The 22,321-nt window shown below is 40.6% G+C and overlaps 2 protein-coding genes across 3 annotated transcripts; both read right to left on the reverse strand.

The window, feature by feature from the left end:
• Window positions 1-287: 287 nt before the first annotated feature.
• ttc9c (tetratricopeptide repeat domain 9C) lies at window positions 288-18,141 on the reverse strand. 2 transcript variants are annotated; one of them, XM_029441477.1, is made up of 4 exons: window positions 17,965-18,141; window positions 2,381-2,549; window positions 1,914-2,096; window positions 288-863 (listed from the first exon to the last, which is right to left on the reverse strand). In XM_029441477.1, the coding sequence occupies exons 1-4, from the start codon at window positions 18,130-18,132 to the stop codon at window positions 706-708; spliced, it is 678 nt and encodes a 225-aa protein (XP_029297337.1). In that variant the 5' UTR covers window positions 18,133-18,141; the 3' UTR covers window positions 288-705. The 2 variants fall into 2 exon arrangements, with proteins under 2 accessions (XP_029297337.1, XP_029297336.1); XM_029441476.1 differs by lacking the exon at window positions 17,965-18,141 and adding an exon at window positions 4,043-4,177 and having other exon boundaries at window positions 2,381-2,730.
• Window positions 6,477-15,607, reverse strand: LOC115014531 (high-affinity choline transporter 1-like). Its single transcript, XM_029441475.1, has 8 exons — window positions 15,424-15,607; window positions 14,500-14,613; window positions 13,615-13,770; window positions 12,725-12,873; window positions 11,802-11,945; window positions 8,525-8,678; window positions 7,597-7,814; window positions 6,477-7,034 (listed from the first exon to the last, which is right to left on the reverse strand). Exons 1-8 carry the CDS (start codon window positions 15,605-15,607, stop codon window positions 6,477-6,479), a joined length of 1,677 nt encoding a protein of 558 aa, XP_029297335.1.
• Window positions 18,142-22,321: the final 4,180 nt, after the last annotated feature.

Genomic DNA, 22,321 nt, shown 5'->3' on the forward strand with positions numbered 1-22,321 from the left:
GATAATAGCTATTGTGAGAATGTGATATTCATCTTTGTTTATGGGCAACAGTGCCTCTGAAGTACAATCATATTGGCCAGATAATGACCAAAACCAAGCAAATACTCTTTAACTTGTTATTGTGCTCAGGATTTTCAAATGAATATAGAATGATTAAAAATATTGATGAGTTATTTGAGACAACATGTGGCTTTCTCATGGCTTACAAGTAATAAAAAGGAATTTATAAATCAAGCTTGTACTGTGCCTGAAATGAAATGAGTTTGTTAAAGAGACATCGGAGGTTGTACGTTATTTATAAAAAAATATTTTAATTGAAATCTCACAAAATCAAACATTCACAGCACTGACAACTGCAATCATGAAGGCATAATCAGAACTTTGAGTAGTGCACGAGTCCCACTTTAGCTTTCAGAGGCATTTGTGAAATATCCAGATTTAAAAACACGGCTTTGCATCCGTGTTGCTAGGAAACTAACTTGTCCTAACTGTTTTCTATTTTCAGCAGCGACATCTTTAGTTTTCTTACTCACCGCTTTCTGGTATTCTGTATAATTCTTACTATTCTCATCTCATAAACACCTAAAGGAGACACAGTAAAATGATTCAAGATGTGTGAACATTCTTCGTTGGTTTGTGATCAGTTGAGGGTGAACACAGTCTCTCTCAGTTTGAGGATTCATTTGGCGGGTTGAGCTGGCAGGCTCAAACTCCTTCACCGGCTCCGTTTGTTTGGTTAATCCCTTCTCCAGAGCTGCTCTTCAGGCTCGGGGAAAACATGTCTCGGTACATGGCTCTCTCTTTTTGCAACTCCCGATTCAGTTTGTCCTCAGCTCTCTGCAGGTGTTTCCTCACATTGGCATCTGAGACAGAAAAATGAAGAAGCTTTATTTTGGAAAGGCATACTTTCCTGAATCACACAGGTGAAGGCAAGGATATAATCTGCAGATTTAACATTTAAGACATTATGGCTATGATTTATCCAGCAATTCTGTGACAGAGCCAAATATCCTTGAGTGAAATTCATGCATTCACATGTGCAGAACCTCACAAAGTCTTGACCTCAAGGCCAAATTTCTGCGAAAACTGTGGCCGCCAAGCGACAGAGGGAGTTCTTATTCTTAGTCTTTCAAAAAGAAAAAAGAACAAATTGATTTATAAATCGGTCCATGAAATAGGAATACAGATTAAGTCTTTACACTGAAAATATTTTATCTGAAAAACCTAATACAGAACGCATCTAAAGTTTTAATCTGTGACAAGATATGAGATGTTGAGTGAGTTTTGGAGTTGCTGTTGGAGGATTTACCTTGGGGCGGAGCCAGACTAGCTGTTTCCCCTGTCTTTAAGCAAAGCACGCCAACTGTAGAGTCATATTTAACGGACAGATATCAGTCGGCTATAGTGTCCGCTGACTTATTGCTAGAAAGCGAATTGGCCTATTTCCCAAAACGTCAAACTATTTCTTTAAGATAAACACATCATGCCAAAGTAGATCACAGCCAAAAGCATCCTGACTTCTTTGTCGATTTAATCTGTTGATTAATTTCATGATTAATTGGGTTAGTTTGATTAGTTTGATCTATGAAATGGAAAAAATGGCGATCAGTGTTTTCCAAAGCCCAAAATGACATCCTCAAATGTCTTGTTTTCTCAACAATACAAAGATATTCAGTTTACGGTCATAGAGGAGTAAAGAAAACAACAAATATTCACATTTAGGAAGCTGGAATCAGAGAATTTTGACTTTTCTCTCTTAAAAAATGACTCAAACCAATTAATTGATTATCAAAATAGTTGGCAATTAATTTAATAGTCGACAACTAAGCAAGTATTCTAATAAAAATCCATCTAAAAAGGTTTGTGAAAACATAACAGCCTACATGACCCCGATGTGCTGGCTCTTTTCTTACCATTAGGCTGCTCTCTGCAGGCCTGGGTGAGGTACTGTTTGGCAGTCTGTGCATCTCCCATCTCCAGAGTGGCTACTCCTGCCCTGTACAGCGCTTTGACATCACCTGGTCGCCACTGCAGCACCCGCAGGCTGTAGTCCCGCACACGAGAATAGTCAACGCTCTGTCTCTGCAGCAAACAGGCTGAAAGAGATATATTTATACATACATAATATTGTACATACTGTACCCAGCTGCCAATTTCCCTCGTAAGTAAATAAAGTTCTCTCGTAAAGGAAGTCGCCTCTTTGGAGCGTCTCTGGGATTTGTTGGTCAGACATTTTCAAATTGAAATAATAACTAGGACTCCATAATACTAGTGACTATATGAAACTACTTCATTGATACTAGAAAATGCTTTTAAAGAGCTACTACTTGAATAGATTTGAACAGATATTTCAGTTAAATCTTTCCACCGGTTTACCTACCAGCTAAGTTGTTGTAGCAGTCCACTTGTGTGTTTCTCAGTAAAGCCTCCTGTTCAGGTGTGAGCGCAGGCATCTCAGGTCCAAACCCTTTCACTGACGCCATCACTTCAGAGTCGAGGCCTCTGAGGACCAGCAGAGCTCGGTGATAACGCCCGATGGCTGAGCGAATGTTCTTCTCCCTGTACAAAGCATTCCCTTCGGTTTTCATTTGGGCTGCCTCCTCTAGCGAAGTCCAAACCGGCTTTGCAGAAGTCTGTCGGTGTCGAGAAAAAATTGGTTCTGCTGCTGCCGCTGCCTCCTGCACATCCATACACTCATCTCCTCCTCCAGCCTCCATTTGTGAAAGTTTGCTGTTAAGATGAATGAAATGCATATAAATACTAGTATAAGTGACCTTGTTGAAGAGACAATCAACTGGTTTTACACGTCAAAGTGAATTTACATGTCTGAGAAAATCATTCCAGAAACATCACTTGTGTCATGTGACACATTTTACCTAGAAAGCCAGCATTACAGAATGGAGATTAAAAGACAAAAGCATGTAAAGGGCAGGTAGGGTCTCGTAAAATTCCCTATCCAGTGCAGGGAATCCAGTCTTCTACTATTTGTCTTGTTAGTAAATAAAATATCTAATTTGCCCTCTATCCTTTCAAGTTGCATTATTGGAATTGTAGGATCCAAGTAATTTGGAGCTTGACCCATACTAGGTAATGTGGCATCTCTCAGCTTTTTGACCATCTGCTAAAAGACTAAATCTGAAACGAAATCTTGTGAGTTTCTCAACCTAATGGAGGTGCAATACTATTACTTGCTGATGTGCCCCTTTCAAATTGGATTGGGTATATGGCAGATGGACCAGTCCACATTAAATATTAAGCCTTAGATATTATAAAACAGTAGCTGTGGCTCTGGAGTGGTCGTCCAGTGGTGGATGTTCACAAAAAATGACGCAACATAAATATTAAACATAAGGTTAAGCTATTCCTGTATGTTTAGTGACTTTTAACGGTTTTAAACATATTTTAATGATCATCAGGAAAATATCGTGAATCGCAAATATTTTTGCCGTGATATTTGTGACATGGAAATTCAATATCGTCCCATGCCTAGCGTTGAATCCATGTCTATGGTCGCATCGCGTTGCTTTACTAACGTCATTTCCATGTGGCTGTCGACCTGCCTTCTCTGGTATGCGTCTCACAGATCTCTCGAGATCTTTTCGTTAAGATTGCATTTTACTGATGTTATGCTTTCAATATCTCTGTATACAGACCTATACATGTGATCAGCAGCCACCTCCACCTCATGTTGGAGACACTTAACGTTAATTGCTGCGTTATATTTACATTACTGACGCTATTCTGTGTCTTTGTGGCGTTGCTAAGAGACGTTAGCATCTATCGCAACGCTCGAATTGTGAGTGGAGTTCTGAAAGCAGAAGTCTTGATTAGAAAACGTCATTTGGAACGAACTGAAACGAACGTTCTGTGACGTTACAACAGAGCGTTCACGGTGTATAGCTACAGCTAACCGAGATAGCAAAGTTATCGCGCTAACTACACCTACTCACATACTAGCTAAGGATATTTCTTTTCAATTGAGGATGTCTACACGTTTGAGCGGTTTGGTACATTGGTACAGTGTGATGGATACATTGCTCACCTTACACGCCACTGAAAAGAAATCAACGGACAGCTACTTCTTGCAGTTGACAATCATTCTGCTGATGTACTGGCGCTTCCTTGTTTTCTTATGAAGTGGTCAAAACTTCAACTTCATGTAGCGGTACTGCCACAACAAGGCCGAACCAGGAATTACCAGTAAATCCAATCGTATAAAAGTACATTTTAGCTACATTTATTGAATTCGTAATACTATCTCTTTCCTTGGGTGATGTGCACTATAAACAAACCGAAATGTATTTTTTAGATGTTAAACACACCTTACTGGAAAACGTTGAACTACATTCCCATTTAAAGATGTGTACATCACCAAATCAGACATAGGCCTAATACTTAATTCCACTATTGTTTTTAAATAACCGCATTGAGTGATTGAGATGGGATTCCTGTTCCTGAGCTGTAGGTCTATAGATTCAGCAAATACATTCATCCCATAGCCTATTTGAGTGTAATTGTAATAACATACAATTATATCAGTATCATGTACCAGTAACAAAAGTCAACAGAATCAGTTCTTCAAACCTCACTAAAATAGAAATTACAAAAGTATTAGCATCAAAATATACCTTAAGTACCAAAAGTAACATTGCTCATCATGCAGAATTGCCCATTTCAGAATAATGTGGGTTATGTTATTGTAATTATTGATGCATTCATTTGTTCATCACTCTAATGTTGCAGTTGGTAAAGTTTGATCATGTGTATTACTTTATACTCTGCTGGCTAGCTAATTTGTGAATTTCAAGATCAATAAAGTCCATCTTAATGTTAAATGATACACAATAATGTACTTGTTGGTTATATTTTTGAATTGTTAGATTGAATCTGCAAAGTTACTAGCAATTACATTTATTAAATAAATGAAGTGGAGCGAAAGGTACAATATTTCCTTCTAAAATATAGTGGAGTAGAAGCAGTGGCGTAGCTAGACCTATTTTAGGTGGGCTTCAGCTTCATGAACATAAAAGGGCATTCACGTCTCATGCTCCTTTTTGTGTGGAAAGGGGTTAACGCTATACAGATATTTTAAAAATATTGTTTCCAAATTGCCCCAAAACTCCCTTTCATACTTTACAATGTAATCTAGCGGGCACTAAGACCCTGGGGGAGGGGAGAGATGGCTCAGAGTAAATCAAGGGCGCTAGGACCCTGGGGAAAAGACTGTACAGGTGTAGCACAGTTTTGATATCATGATAGATATCTGTAACTTCTGATGAGTCATGCTGGTGATGAGAGGTTGACATTTTGGAAGATGCACTGTGTGAAATTGTAAGAAGTTATTAATATGTGTTAGCTGCTTAACTTTTAATAACTCTAGGAAAGGGAACAGTGTAGTAACATTAGGTCTTTGTTGGTGTACTGTCAGTAGTCAATAGTAACTGGCTAGCTACAGAAGAGCTAATGTTTGTTCACTATAGAAAACAATTGTAAGCAGGAAAGGGTGAATAGCTATTCTAACTATCATAATCTGCCAATGTTCATTGATCAGATGGATATAAGAAGAGTCCTAAGGAAAGATGGCAGCTCTGCCACAGGGAAGCAGCAGCAAAGAACAAGTGATGTTGGAGCCAACAGTGTGATGGAGGTTAGTTCAGGTCTAGGAGTAAATGAGCAATGTTTGGATTAAATTCCTGTAATAGGCCACAGTACTAGCTAAATAAATCATTAATGAAAACACATAAAACTGGGATTCCCGGCTCATGCTCCTTTTTGAAGAATAACGTTTTCAAAATGAAAGTATTTCACTTAATTGTCATTGGTTATGGTATTTTTTATACTTTGATTGATACATTTTTCATATTAGTGTTGAGAGTTGTGCCCCCTCCCCTTACAAGACCACACAGTTCTATTAGATCTAGCATCTTGCACCAGATGCATACAATTCACTTTAACATGTTAAAAAACATTTAAGTGTAACCTATGCAGTCTGTCATATATAACAAATGTTTGTTAATAGTCACACAGAATATTGTGAAATATATTGATATATGAGAGTGAGGAGGGTCAAGCAAAAATGAGGGCAAAATAATGGCAGGGGTGTGGGAATCGGAGCACCTGCACAGCCTTAGCCAGATACCATTATCTTTGATAAACATGTTGTATAACAAGGACCATTCAGAGTTGCAAAATATTGGTGTACACTGACAGCTGAAATAGAATGAAGCAGTATAAGATCCTCATAAGGCGACATTATTGAATTGTATAAATGTGAGTGTTCTTTGACTCAGAGTTCAGTTGCTCTGTAGACCAACTCTGTTTCATCTACAGTAAATCTATTCATATCAAATTCTGAAGTCTTTTGTGTTAAAGTTGTTGAAGCTTTGGAAAAAGCGTGGCTGATAATCTGAAACCATCTGGCCATTGTTTTCCAAAACAAACAAAACATGTTAGAATTCCATTAAATCATTTTGTTTTCAATCCTGCAGATTTGTGGTCAACATCAATTCAGTCTCATTCTGTACTTCAGGTTTCTCTTTCTCGTCTGTATTGGTAGTGCCTTTGCTCATTAGCATTAGTTTCTTTGGCGGTTTGTGGGTTTTCACTTTATAAATGTCCCACCGCTCAGGAATCAGTCCTTTATTGAAGAGCACTGAGGCTAGGTAGGAGAACAACAAAGTGGCAAACATGTTGGACAACATGCAGATAGTCTGAACAGGAGAGTGCTGGACATATATGCCGTTTTCAAGAGTGCAACCTGGGAAGTGAAGAACAATAGGCAAACCTATTGATGGTTCGCCGCTCAGCGTTCTCAACAACACTCCAACTAGCAAGCCTATAATGGAGCCGTAGCCATTGGAGATGTGAAAGTAGAGGACGCAGATGAGTTGAGGGAACATGATGGTGTAGGTTATGCTTGAGCCCAGGATCCAGAAAACCATAATGCTGTTGTGTAGGAAGGTGAGCGAGGTGCCAGCCAAGCCCACCAACACCACGCAGGTACGGATCACCCACTGAAGCTCCCTATCTGATGCCTGCAGGGGGAAAAAGCCTGAAAGCTGAAACAGAAAGAAACTAGAAAAGTGCATTGAGTCCATCAGGTGTGTCTCCCTCTCCACTCACAAATAAAGAAGAGGGTGGTGAAGATAAACGGGCATTCATTCATCGCGTATTCTGCCTATCTTTAGTGGATCATAACATATCGGATATGGAAATAATCTGCAGATGCTCCAGTTCTAAATGGGACCAAACTGTTTAATGGATTTCAGTTTTCAGACTACATAAGGCTTGTTTCCAGCCAATTGCCGGAAATGGTTTTTGCTGCTGAAGCCCCTACCGGCCGGTTAAGAGGATTGAGGGGTCAGCAGTCAATGATGGTATAAAACAGTCAATAAAATTGGTTTTCCAAATAATTGTGAATCACCGCAACCATCAGAGGTCCTTATGCATTCAGTCACAAATAAGCACAAACAATATATTAGGCTGATGGGTTCAGTAGTATGCGAGACGAATAGATAAACCCACAACCAAACACATGATCTTGCCTGGTGGAAATAAAAACCACAAGTCTATTCTTCCCCTATGGTCTCCTCTTACCTTGGTCCTCAGGATGTTCTTATAGATGTTAGTTGAGAAGATCGAGGCTGCTGATAATAGAGCCGAGTCCGTTGATGACATCACGGCAGCAGCTATAGCTCCAATACCGATGATGGCGACATAGTTTGGGGTGAGGTTCTGCAGAGCAATGGGCAGAACCTGACCGGCCTCTCCACGCTCATATGGGGACGGGGAGCCGTACGCGGTCGAGTTCCAGTCTGACACCAAAAAATGTGACAATGTGACCATTTTTCTATTTAAAGTAGCAATAAATAACATGTTTGCTTTAACTTCTCATTATGAAGAATACAGTATGTGGATTGGACATTGTAATGGCTGTAGAATGAAGATGCCATCGCTTTACAATGCAATTCTGTCTGCCTCCTGGTCACGATCTCCTACTGCCTACCAGAGAGCTTTTCACGAAGAGGCAGCTCAACAAAATGACTTACAGTAGCTAACCACAGGTAGAGGAACAACCCAAGTAACTATGGAAACTCTAACCCGGCAAAAGGTCCACGTTGATGAAGGAGGCAACGAAGGCGAAGAGAGAAAGATAAGAAGTTTTTCTTTCTACTAAGCTAGATCAGCAAGTAACAGAAACCGGCATACTTATTAATACTATTCGGTGTTTTACTTTGCCTTCATCATAGCACTGAGATCGGGGTTTCTACTTCTTTGTGACTGCGTTGTTTCTTGCTTCAGACAGCAATGTTAGCCAGGCTGCTAGTGGCGATCATGTTGCTAACAATATATAAACATCTAGATTGATCTTCTTGTTTATATGAAAAACAACAAACATAAAATATGTTATCAACATCTGTGTCGCGCAATTTGTGTGGAAACAAATGCAGGATGTCCTGTGTTGTCGGTAGCACAGGAGGACAACAGAAAGTGATCTCTTTCCGCTTTAATTGCATTGCTGTACCTGTTGATGCTGCGACTGCTCCAATCAGCAAGGACGGGATTCCGAATATCAACATGAGGGGAGCTGCAATGAAGCAGCTGATTCTGGCTGTGGCTGACGAGGCAGCTGAAAGGGTCCTCTGGTGGAAGCCCTGATAACCAAGGCTGCCTAAACCCTAAAAATACCAACAAATCTTCTTTTACACTTTGTACACTAGTCACTTGGCCATGCTATCAGAATCGGTGGAATTTCACATATCACACAATAATGTCCTCTCTTACTAAAATCAACCATATTTTATACTAATTTTCCAAATTAAAAACAACATGTAAAGTAAAGGATGTCCAAATTATCTTTTAAAATCCCAAAGACAAGAGCCAGGTCATCAAGAAACTGTGCCCTGTTCTGAACAGTCAGTATCTTTGGGATAGTATCGGTCACTTAGGTCATGCACACTGTGACATTGATTCATTTAAGTTTGAACCATTATAAAACAAATGTTGCCTTGATTTGCATAGCATAATGTAGTGTTGTGTCAACTTTATTAACTTCAAATGTAAAAACATCCATCCATCCTTCATTCTAGTATTTACACATATTATTTTACTACTGTGACATCCATCCATCCATTGTCTACCGCTTATCCGGGATCGGGTCGCGGGGGCAGCAGCTCCAGTAAGGAACCCCAATCTTCCCTTCTCCGGACCACATCCTCCAGCTCCGACTGGGGGATCCTGAGGCGTTCCCAGGCCAGTGAGGAGATATAATCTCTCCACCGAGTCCTGGGTCTTCCCCGGGGTCTCCTCCCAGCTGGACGTGCCTGGAACACCTCCCTAGGGAGGCGCCCAGGTGGCATCCTTACTAGATGCCCGAACCACCTCAACTGGCTCCTTTCAACGCAAAGGAGCAGCGGCTCTACTCCAAGTCTCTCACGGATGGCTGAGCTTCTCACCCTATCTCTAAGGGAGACGCCAGCCACCCGTCTGAGAAAACCCATTTCGGCCGCTTGTACCCGTGATCTCGTTCTTTCGGTCATGACCCAGCCTTCATGACCATAGGTGAGGGTAGGAACGAAGATCGACCGGTATATTGAGAGCTTTGCCTTCTGGCTGAACTCTCTTTTCGTCACAACGGTGCGGTAAAGTGACTGTAATACCGCCCCCGCTGCTCCGATTCTCCGGCCAATCTCTCGCTCCATTGTCCCCTCACTCGCGAACAAGACCCCGAGGTACTTGAACTCCTTCACTTGGGGTAATGGCTCATTCCCTACCCGGAGTAAGCAATCCACCAGTTTCCTGCTGAGAGCCATGGCCTCAGATTTGGAGGTGCTGATCCTCATCCCAACCGCTGCACACTCGGCTGTGAACCGATCCAGTGACTGTTGAAGGTCACAGACCGATGATACCATAAGGACCACATCATCTGCAAAGAGCAGCGATGAGATCCTCAGGTCACCGAACTGCAACCCCTCTCCTCCACGACTACGCCTCGATATCCTATCCATGAAAATCACGAACAGGATTGGTGATAAAGCGCAGCCCTGGCGGAGGCCAACATTCACGGGAAACGAGTCCGACTTACTGCCGAGTATCCGGACACAACTCTCGCTTTGGGCGTACAGGGATTGGATGGCCCTCAAAAGTGACCCCCTCACCCCATACTCCCGCAGCACCTCCCACAGCAAGAGTAAAGAGTTGGTCTGTTGTTCCACGACCAGGACGGAATCCGCATTGTTCCTCTTCAATCAGAGGTTCGACTACCGGCCGAACCCTCCTTTCCAGTACCTTGGAGTAGACTTTACCAGGGAGGCTGAGAAGTGTGATACCACTGTAGTTGGCACACACTCTCTGGTCCCCCTTTTTAAATAGGGGAACCACCACCCCGGTCTGCCAACCCCTAGGCACTGTCCCAGACTTCCACGCAATGTTGACGAGGCGTGTCAACCAAGACAGCCCCTCAACACCCAAAGCCTTCAGCATTTCTGGACGGATCTCATCAACCCCTGCGGCTTTGCCACTGTGGAGTTGTTTGACTACCTCAGTGACTTCCATCAGGGAAATTGACGATGATCCCCCATCAGCTTCCAGCTCTGCCTCAACCATAGAGGGCGTGTTAGTCGGATTTAGGAGTTCCTCAAAGTGCTCCTTCCAGCGGCCGATAACCTTCTCAGTTGAAGTCAGCAGGGTCCCACCCTTGCTGTACACAGCTTGGATGGTTCCTCGCTTCCCCCTCCTGAGGTGCCGGATGGTTTTCCAGAAGCACCTTGGTGCCGACCGAAAGTCCTTCTCCATAGCTTCTCCGAACTTCTCCCACACCCGCTGCTTTGCCTCTGACACGGCAGAAGCTGCCGCCCTTCTAGTCCTTCGATACCCTGCAACTGTTTCCGGAGTCCTCCCGGAAGGACTCCTTCTTCAGTCGGACGGCTTCCCTGACCACCGGGGTCCACCACGGTGTTCGAGGGTTACCGCCCCTTGAGGCACCTAAGACCTTGAGACCACAGCTCATCACCGCAGCTTCAGCAATAGAGGTTTTGAACATCGCCCACTCAGGTTCAATGCCCCCAACCTCCACAGGGATGGCTGAAAAGCTCCGCCGGAGGTGTGAGTTAAAGATCCCCAGGACAGGGGCTTCCTCCAGACGTTCCCAGTTCACCCGCACTACCCGTTTGGGTTTACCAGGTCTGTCCAGAGTCTTCCCCCACCCCTTGATCCAACTCACCACCAGATGGTGATCAGTCGACAGCTCCGCCCCTCTCTTCACCCGAGTGTCCAAAACATGCGGCCTCAGATCAGATGATACGATTACGAAATCAATCATTGACCTTTGGCCTAGGGTGCTCTGGTACCACGTGCACTTATGAGCATCCCTATGTTCGAACATGGTGTTTGTTATGGCCATTCCATGACTAGCACAGAAGTCCAACAACAAACGACCGTTCGGGTTTAGATCAGGGAGGCCCTTCCTCCCAATCACGCCTCTCCAGGTGTCTCCATCGTTTCCCACGTGTGCGTTGAAGTCTCCCAGCAAGACTACGGAGTCCCCTACTGGAGCCCCCTGCAGGGCTCCATTCAGGGTCTCCAAGAAGGCCGAATACTCAGAACTGCGGTTTGGGGCATAGGCACAAACAACAGTCAGAGTTTTCCCCCCCATAACCCGAAGGCGTAGGGAGGCGACCCTCTCGTCCACCGGGATAAACTCCAACGTAGCGGCGCTCAGCCGGGGGCTAGTGAGTATCCCCACCCCACCCCGGCCTCACACCTTGGGCAACTACTGTGACATGTCAAAATGTATTCCTTACCAATAATAAGAATTCATCAATCCACCTCCATGCTCTTTCTTTATCCACTGAACCAATCCAGGGTGCCTGGTATGTGAAGTTTAAAGCAGTCTTGGTGATGTCAACTGAATGGGGGTTCATGAGGATGAAGGGGACACATAACCACTGCAGAAAGAACAATCAACCAATGAGTTAAACATTTTAAAACATGCTTATTTACTTGATAAAGTAAAGTAGTATGACAGTTGCTCAGTTTTAGACAGACATGCTTTGAGGCTTGGCAAAATGAGAACAAAACAGCGATTGTCTCAGTACCCAAGGCTTTGACGCACCAGATTTACTTGGGTCTTTTTGTTTGGTAAAACCTTGCGAGCATGTTGTGAGTGTTATTTGGAATGTTGAACTTAACTTCCAGAAGCAAATCTCCTAAATCTCCAAGGTTGTCTTTTATCATCTTAGAAATATATTTAAAGTTTGATGCTTCCTGTCGAAGTCAGATTCTGAAAAGCTGACTGATGCATTTATTTCCAGTAGACTATATTACTGTAATGCACTTTTTGCTGGACTGACAAAGCAGGTGTCAAATACACTCCAATGTAGTAAGAATGCTGCAGCTATAGTATTAACTAAAACCAAAAGGTTTGCACACATCACTCCGATTGTAACTTATCTCTACTCTTTGTTTTTCTTTTGAAACACATTGGGCCTCATTCACCAACATTTATTAACAAGAAATTGCTTTCACAGAGATTATGACATTTTCTTATTTGGGATTTGTTCTTAGGTAAGAACAGCCCAAGCCGAGTCCCTATGGACTGAGCTACTGCCCTAATAATGACTCATAACGACAGAGCGGGCTTTAACAAGCTTCAAGATGTTTCAGTTAAATTGCCTCATTAAAAGCTTTTGAAAGAAATAATTTTCTATTAAAGCGAAGAACCCACCATACTGAAGAATATGAGGATTAGCTGTATGATGTCTGTGTAGGCTACAGAGTAGAGGCCTCCCAGCAGTGTGTAGATGATGGCTACTGCGGCAGAGATCCAAATGCAAGCGCTATAGGGCAAATCCAGGACCACACTCATTGATGCACCTATGAAATAAAGCAACACAATTGTTAAGTCATTTTTAGACTAATTTCTATGAGTTAGTATATACATATATTCAAACCTTAGATTCTATACATAGTTTGATCCTAGACTATCCTTCTCATGTTAGAGGGTACTTCAGTAGGCCTTAGGTCAAACACTAACGTCTTGAGTGTCTCTTTTTCTGGTCAGGACATCTCTACAAAACATATAGCTCATCTTTTACTGGAGCTGACGGCCCACAGCTGCAAGATAAGAGGTAAGATGGTCCCTATGACTCTCTTACTTAGAATGTGTTGACTCAGGTTTGAGGAGCCATCGAGGTGATCAATCTTTAGGTAAACAATTGATGGAGCGCCTTGTTCAAGATAAATATCGAGGGACAGCGGCTGGTTGGGAGAATTGATGGTGGCAGACAATGTGACTGCATCTCTGTATTCGCTTGTACTGTTCATTGTCTGTTCTCCTTGTACAAGATCTAATAAACCTTCAGCGTAAGACATCACTTTGGTCTCTTGCAGCTTCTTTGGTTTTCAGCACTCTGCTCATTAAGATTGTCCCTCACAACAACAACATACAGGTAGACTCAAATGCACAATACCAGACTTGTTAGATTGTTCTTAGCGAGTTAAAGGCAGTTTTCAACACACATTTTAAGTCAAAAGAGTAATAATATACTTACAATAAGCAAACAATAGTAGGAAGTACAAATTGTATTATTGCAAAATGTCAACTGTGTGATTTACCTAAACCTATTAGAGTTGAGGTAACCCAGATTATGTCCGATATCAGCAGTACAATGGACAGAACTCCAGTTATGGCATTTCCATACTTGATCTGGAACGGGTCCATCATCGTCACATATTCTTTCTCTCTCATTGTCTTGGCGAAGAGAAGTCCACCTTAACAAACATATCACACAAAGGAAGACAGATTTGTGTCATTTTGTTCTCCACTGATTTAGTTTTCCACTCCTGTAATTTAGGCACGATATGAACATTTCAAGTCACGATTATCCTTGCCAAAATAATTGCAATAAACGATATTATCCTGATAATCATCAAAATATGCTTAAAACTGGAGTCATTTTACCTTATCACAGATATTACATTATATTACAGGTCATTTAGCAGACGGACTTATCCAGAGCGATTTACAGTGAACTAATTACAGGGACAGTCTCCCTGGAGCAACTCAGGGTTAAGTACCTTGCTCAGGGGCACGATGGTGGCAGCCCTGGTATTGGACTCTCAACTATCTGGTGTTGTATTTGTTTTCTTTCTTGTCAAAACATGCCACCTACGACACAATGCAACTTGACTGGCAACTGTTGGGTCGGAGATCAAGCAGAGATGACGAGCTGGTAGAGGTCTGGTAAGCTCACTTCTTTCTAACTCCCCAACTCTAGATATGTTTTCCTTTTCAAACATGTAGTCTTCAACCCCAACCAACAATTTGGTGATAGCATCAGGTACGTGACTTACAAGACATCATTCTTCGTCCTGTATATACCACTAGTGTATATTTGATACAAACACTGAATGAGAAAAGTTCGATATTTCAAATAAATAACAATATTTAATATCAACTTTGGAAAAACATATACACAGGATGTCATACTTATGTCTTACCAACAATGAAAGATAGGGCTGCTGATACAGGTATGACAGCCCAGGTTAGTCCCACGGTTGGAGTGTAAACTGTCTCTGCCAGACCAACAATGAAGCCTCCTCCGACAAATGTAGCTGTAGGAAGCATACACACCCACACACACTGATAACATTGTATTCCACATTTTAGGTTACACAGACCTGTAAGAAATACAAAATTTCCCAAAGAAGTTGTAGCATACTGGTCTATTTAACGATTTAATTTAATATAATATAAAATATGTTGATGCTAATACTTTTGTATGTTCACTTGCAGGACTTTTACTTTACAAGTATTTCTACACTGTAGTATTGCTACTTTTACTAAATCAAAAGACCTGAATAATTATTCCACCACTGAGGAATGCTAATCTTCTTCGTGAAACACTTTAAACAGTGCACTGGTTTGCAACAGATACATCTGTAAAGCACACTATAACAAGTCAGACAGGATTTTTCTTTTAACGACGAAAGTGATCTAATTATGCACCTATAATTATAGTCATTCTGTTGACATGTCTAATACTAATACTTGCATAAGTTGTTATTATTTACATTAACCCAACGTCTGTACATAAGAACAATTTTGAGATTCCTTTTCTTTACTTGAGTATTTTTGTTTTATGAAATTTGTACTCCACATTATTTGAGACTAACATTAGTTACAAGTTAGTTTGCAGATTCAAATTATCATTCCACAATATAAATCAACAAATAAATTATTATGTATTATTTTTAGCTGAACACTCCTTCCACCACTGGTGAGACGTCATATCTACATAAATTAACTTTAACTTTAATCACAATGGAATTCAACATGCAGCTCCATGATACCTTTAATTTGAACTACTTATTTTAAATCCATTAAATATATAGATATAGCTTCCCCTCGCACCCCTCACTCACCTGTCATGGTGAAGACTCCCACCACCAGGCTGATCCCTCTGTTGCCCAGCAGAGTGATCTCTGTTAGGTTCGCCTGGCTGCTCTTTTGCAGCCGTTTGGACTTTATGGATGCCCAGACGCCGGTGCCCAGCACCAGCAGGTAAAAGAACCCCATCACCACCAGCCCTGGGACGTTCAGGCTCATCGTGCACTGACTGACTGACTGACTGTCTGTCTGACTGACTGTAGCTCCCACTGCCTTCCTCAAATCCACTGACTGTGTAATGAAACAAGCAGAACAGGATTCCAGTTATAGGATCACTCCATTGCACTGATCTCCCTACTGAGAAATAAAATTCTTATAAAACAAACAATTATTCCTTTAAAATAATAATGTCACATGCCAGAGGGGGAAGGCAAGAGCATTAGACTTTGCAGCAACTAAATGTACTGTACTGTAAGTGTTACCAACATTATTTGAAAGTGTGTGAAACAATAATTTACAGATTTCCTGCAATATTGGACAAGAAACATTAATGTTTGATCCGTTTCTGTTAAACCTGTTGTCGCAGCGGTTCTCAAAGTGTGATTTGATGTCAGAACCTTTTTCTTTCACAATAGCAATAATGATCATACAGGCTAATAGGCAGAGTCCATAATCAGTTTTTTTTCAGGAAGTCATCCAATAGCTGGAATGGAAACCGTGATAATCGTGATAATCGTGATAGTCGTGATAATCACAACAGAAAAAGTACTATAAACTTTCATTCCAGTTGATTGGGCTGTCCCCCTAAAGTTATCTGTTGGCTGCTGCCCTGAACTAGATGTTTGCTGTATCAAAGCCAGATTAATGTTGGCAAACATTAACCAGCAAGCTCAGTTAAATTAAGGTTAACTTCAGCTACCATTTTAAATGTGCATAGAAGTAGGTATAGCTGTCCATTAACTGTGATGTCTCTGATTAACTCACCAGTCTGCTGAGCGTCGGGTCGGCTGTCTGTGTGAAGCAACGTGGATTCATCCAGAACTGTCTTCCTCTTCTCTCTGCCTGTCTGTCTGTCAATGTCTGTTTGACAATGTGATAGCAATTATTATATGTTCATGTACTTTTATGTTCTTCTATACTATGCAAAACATTCACTCGTCCTTTAGCAGAAAACTGCTACGTCTGCAAGGATGTGTTTTGTGTATCCAACTGATATCTTGTTGTGAGACTAAAAGAACATCTTGCTCAGGACAGATGTCCCGACGGCAACTAATGCTTTGCCAAGTCACCTTATGTGCGATATAAGATGTAGTATTTCTCTCTGTCTCCAGCGCTCTTCAGCGCTCTTCAGCACTCTCCTGCAGACTGTTTTCGCACTCTGTATGACTTCTGTTTTTTTGTTAACAGCTCCTCAGCTGTAATTAATCCATTCAGGTATATCTGAGACTCTTTTCTTGAGAGAAGCAACTGATTCATTGTTCAAGACTTTTACTGTACGAGAAGAAAAATCCCTTTGAATCGATTCACATTGGTCACAATGTTAATTTCAACTTGAAAACTTGCTAGGATTCTTCACAAATATATTAACCCTTTGGTAGTTGGCCCTAAACTGAAGGGTCATTTTAATGCACACAGTAGTTTTAGTGTATACTACTGTATAGTAGCCTACTACAAAAAGTAGCCTAATAATCTCAGAAAACATTCTGAACACATTCGAAAAACAAACTTATCAGATGCTTGTTAAAATGTGAATATCCATGGTCTCAAATGGAAGACAATAATGACAATAAATCTAGACTTTTAAAGGATATCCTTCAGCTATCCAATATAAACAATGAAATGCTTGGACCAAAGAGTGGACATTGCCATTATTTTCCACTTTAAAAACAAATAAACTACAATGCTTATTTCAAATTACCCTAACAACGCCCCATAGCTGTTGTAAAATCACTGTAACTTATGGCCTCAAGTGGCTTATTGCTTTTACAAAATGGTTACTACATATACCTGGCAAGGTTCCCCAAAATACACACACAGCAACAAAATGTATTGATAACAAATACCATTCTTCTGCCAAGCATTGTAGTTCTTCAGCCACAGAACAGAATAGTTGCCAAGAAAAACCCAGACGCTGTGGAGCTTGAGTAAATATTGGGGTGATTATTAACATTTATCTGGATATCCTCATTAATTGTGCCATTGTTTAAGTAATGTTTAAATTGTTAAAGCACTCTTCTTTGCTCGTACAGGGGTGTTTGTCTCTGGACAGGTCAGCTCTCTAGTATAACTTTACCTAACGTTCGCAGAAAGAAAAAAAGTTCTCCTTATGTTGCAGTTATTATAACTACACATATCAGCAACTATTATGCACACTATAACTAGAGAAAAGTAAACATATTATGGACACTATAACTAGAGAAAAGTAAACATATTATGCACACTATAGAGAAAAGTGAACATAATATGCACACTATAGATAAAAGTGAACATAATATTCACACTATAGAGAAAAGTGAACATATTATGCCTCTGAGGACCAGCAGAGCTCGGTGATAACGCCCGATGGTTGAGCGAATGTTCTTCTCCCTGTACAAAGCATTCCCTTCGGTTTTCATTTGGGCTGCCTCCTCTAGTGAAGTCCAAACCGGCTTTGCAGAAGTCTGTCGGTGTCGAGAAAAAATTGGTTCTGCTGCTGCCGCTGCCTCCTGCACATCCATACACTTATCTCCTCCTCCAGCCTCCATTTGTGAAAGTTTGCTGTTAAGATGAATGAAATGCATATAAATACTAGTATAAGTGACCTTGTTGAAGAGACAATCAACTGGTTTTACACGTCAAAGTGAATTTACATGTCTGAGAAAATCATTCCAGAAACATCACTTGTGTCATGTGACACATTTTACCTAGAAAGCCAGCATTACAGAATGGAGATTAAAAGACAAAAGCATGTAAAGGGCAGGTAGGGTCTCGTAAAATTCCCTATCCAGTGCAGGGAATCCAGTCTTCTACTATTTGTCTTGTTAGTAAATAAAATATCTAATTTGCCCTCTATCCTTTCAAGTTGCATTATTGGAATTGTAGGATCCAAGTAATTTGGAGCTTGACCCATACTAGGTAATGTGGCATCTCTCAGCTTTTTGACCATCTGCTAAAAGACTAAATCTGAAACGAAATCTTGTGAGTTTCTCAACCTAATGGAGGTGCAATACTATTACTTGCTGATGTGCCCCTTTCAAATTGGATTGGGTATATGGCAGATGGACCAGTCCACATTAAATATTAAGCCTTAGATATTATAAAACAGTAGCTGTGGCTCTGGAGTGGTCGTCCAGTGGTGGATGTTCACAAAAAATGACGCAACATAAATATTAAACATAAGGTTAAGCTATTCCTGTATGTTTAGTGACTTTTAACGGTTTTAAACATATTTTAATGATCATCAGGAAAATATCGTGAATCGCAAATATTTTTGCCGTGATATTTGTGACATGGAAATTCAATATCGTCCCATGCCTAGCGTTGAATCCATGTCTATGGTCGCATCGCGTTGCTTTACTAACGTCATTTCCATGTGGCTGTCGACCTGCCTTCTCTGGTATGCGTCTCACAGATCTCTCGAGATCTTTTCGTTAAGATTGCATTTTTACTGATGTTATGCTTTCAACATCTCTGTATACAGACCTATACATGTTATCAGCAGCCACCTCCACCTCATGTTGGAGACACTGTTGGGTTTTGAGGCCCAAAGGGCGCTGAGATAGTCTTTCAATTGAATCCAGTAAACTTCTAGTTGATCAAGATACTTATTTATTTAAAGTGATGGTGACAGCAATGTTAAAAAATACCCTCAGCCGAGGACACTTTCACACACCAAGTCCACAGTCCGAATCAATAAAGAGCCAGTTAGCTGTCTGTTGGTACAAGTGAAAGTGTTACAAAAACATCATAAACATTTTGCTATATTCTCTACAGAAGGGTGTCGTCGTCCCTCATTGGTCCATGTTGGCGCGGTTATGCCCCTTGGTGGGTCGTCTTGTAGGTGGCGAGATGGAGGTGGACCTGAAACTCTTTGAAGAGAACCTACAGTGCTTCATTCATAACTAATATAGTGCTCATTATACATTTGTGCAGAAATACATGTTGTGCAATAATACATTTAGATTGAGGTGGACGAGTGCATGTGATAATCATTAAATGTGACACAATACAATCAGGAGTTTATTTACTTCTCAAATTCCCTCCGTACACACCATTTATGGTGTGTATATCATTCAGTAAATATAAAGCACCAATTGGTGCAAGAATACAGCATATGGTATGAAATAATACATTCTTAGTTGTTTGGTTTTTATTTCAATCAAAAACGTACCAGAATTAGACAACAATGACTATAAAATAGGGAATACCTCAATCAAATAACGTACCTGAATTTAGAGAACAATGACTTATAAAAATAAGTATAAAAAATACCTTCGGTAGATGTCCTTGACTTCTATTTGCTCCTTTGTCATGTTTCTTTCTTCCTCCCAGGCTTGTTGATACTCTTCGTCAGGTTGACGCAAGTAGTTATAGGTGCAGTGTAAAGGATCAAGTGGAGGTCCATATGGAGCTAATGTGTTGATCCAAGGCTTCCATTCCATGTAAGTCTTCTGGACTCCTGGAGTGTCTTGACCTTCTGTCAACAGGCGGCTCCAATACACTGTTGTGGTAGTTTCTTCTCACTAGCTAAGGATATTTCTTTTCAATTGAGGATGTCTACACGTTTGAGCGGTTTGGTACATTGGTACAGTGTGATGGATACATTGCTCACCTTACTGAAAAGAAATCAACGGACAGCTACTTCTTGCAGTTGACAATCATTCTGCTGATGTACTGGCGCTTCCTTGTTTTCTTATGAAGTGGTCAAAACTTCAACTTCATGTAGCGGTACTGCCACAACAAGGCCGAACCAGGAATTACCAGTAAATCCAATCGTATAAAAATACATTTTAGCTACATTTATTGAATTCGTAATACTATCTCTTTCCTTGGGTGATGTGCACTATAAACAAACCGAAATGTATTTTTTAGATGTTAAACACACCTTACTGGAAAACGTTGAACTACATTCCCATTTAAAGATGTGTACATCACCAAATCAGACATAGGCCTAATACTTAATTCCACTATTGTTTTTAAATAACCGCATTGAGTGATTGAGATGGGATTCCTGTTCCTGAGCTGTAGGTCTATAGATTCAGCAAATACATTCATCCCATAGCCTATTTGAGTGTAATTGTAATAACATACAATTATATCAGTATCATGTACCAGTAACAAAAGTCAACAGAATCAGTTCTTCAAACCTCACTAAAATAGAAATTACAAAAGTATTAGCATCAAAATATACCTTAAGTACCAAAAGTAACATTGCTCATCATGCAGAATTGCCCATTTCAGAATAATGTGGGTTATGTTATTGTAATTATTGATGCATTCATTTGTTCATCACTCTAATGTTGCAGTTGGTAAAGTTTGATCATGTGTATTACTTTATACTCTGCTGGCTAGCTAATTTGTGAATTTCAAGATCAATAAAGTCCATCTTAATGTTAAATGATACACAATAATGTACTTGTTGGTTATATTTTTGAATTGTTAGATTGAATCTGCAAAGTTACTAGCAATTACATTTATTAAATAAATGAAGTGGAGCGAAAGGTACAATATTTCCTTCTAAAATATAGTGGAGTAGAAGCAGTGGCGTAGCTAGACCTATTTTAGGTGGGCTTCAGCTTCATGAACATAAAAGGGCATTCACGTCTCATGCTCCTTTTTGTGTGGAAAGGGGTTAACGCTATACAGATATTTTAAAAATATTGTTTCCAAATTGCCCCAAAACTCCCTTTCATACTTTACAATGTAATCTACCGGGCACTAACACCCTGGGGGAGGGGAGAGATGGCTCAGAGTAAATCAAGGGCGCTAGGACCCTGGGGAAAAGACTGTACAGGTGTAGCACAGTTTTGATATCATGATAGATATCTGTAACTTCTGATGAGTCATGCTGGTGATGAGAGGTTGACATTTTGGAAGATGCACTGTGTGAAATTGTAAGAAGTTATTAATATGTGTTAGCTGCTTATCTTTTAATAACTCTAGGAAAGGGAACAGTGTAGTAACATTAGGTCTTTGTTGGTGTACTGTCAGTAGTCAATAGTAACTGGCTAGCTACAGAAGAGCTAATGTTTGTTCACTATAGAAAACAATTGTAAGCAGGAAAGGGTGAATAGCTATTCTAACTATCATAATCTGCCAATGTTCATTGATCAGATGGATATAAGAAGAGTCCTAAGGAAAGATGGCAGCTCTGCCACAGGGAAGCAGCAGCAAAGAACAAGTGATGTTGGAGCCAACAGTGTGATGGAGGTTAGTTCAGGTCTAGGAGTAAATGAGCAATGTTTGGATTAAATTCCTGTAATAGGCCACAGTACTAGCTAAATAAATCATTAATGAAAACACATAAAACTGGGATTCCCGGCTCATGCTCCTTTTTGAAGAATAACGTTTTCAAAATGAAAGTATTTCACTTAATTGTCATTGGTTATGGTATTTTTTATACTTTGATTGATACATTTTTCATATTAGTGTTGAGAGTTGTGCCCCCTCCCCTTACAAGACCACACAGTTCTATTAGATCTAGCATCTTGCACCAGATGCATACAATTCACTTTAACATGTTAAAAAACATTTAAGTGTAACCTATGCAGTCTGTCATACATAACAAATGTTTGTTAATAGTCACACAGAATATTGTGAAATATATTGATATATGAGAGTGAGGTCAAGCAAAAATGAGGGCAAAATAATGGCAGGGGTGTGGGAATCGGAGCACCTGCACAGCCTTAACCAGACACCATTATCTTTGATAAACATGTTGTATAACAAGGACCA

The sequence above is a fragment of the Cottoperca gobio genome, chromosome 10 (genome assembly GCF_900634415.1).
Source record: "Cottoperca gobio chromosome 10, fCotGob3.1, whole genome shotgun sequence".
NCBI classification, from domain to species: domain Eukaryota; kingdom Metazoa; phylum Chordata; class Actinopteri; order Perciformes; family Bovichtidae; genus Cottoperca; species Cottoperca gobio.

What these genes read in the sequence shown, in the direction of transcription:
- LOC115014531 (XM_029441475.1), bottom strand. Translation starts at nt 15,607, where the DNA reads ATGAGCCTGAACGTCCCAGGGCTGGTGGTGATGGGGTTCTTTTACCTG. An exon ending in AGCAGTCGCAGCATCAACAG is followed by an intron (nt 7,815 to 8,524) that starts GTACAGCAATGC and finishes TTTTGGTGTCAG; the next exon opens with ACTGGAACTCGACCGCGTAC. An exon ending in AGAACATCCTGAGGACCAAG is followed by an intron (nt 7,035 to 7,596) that starts GTAAGAGGAGAC and finishes TTCCCCCTGCAG; the next exon opens with GCATCAGATAGGGAGCTTCA.
- ttc9c (XM_029441477.1), bottom strand. Translation starts at nt 18,132, where the DNA reads ATGGAGGCTGGAGGAGGAGATAAGTGTATGGATGTGCAGGAGGCAGCG. An exon ending in CTGCTACAACAACTTAGCTG is followed by an intron (nt 2,097 to 2,380) that starts GTAGGTAAACCG and finishes TATCTCTTTCAG; the next exon opens with CCTGTTTGCTGCAGAGACAG. An exon ending in CTGCAGAGAGCAGCCTAATG is followed by an intron (nt 864 to 1,913) that starts GTAAGAAAAGAG and finishes TTTCTGTCTCAG; the next exon opens with ATGCCAATGTGAGGAAACAC.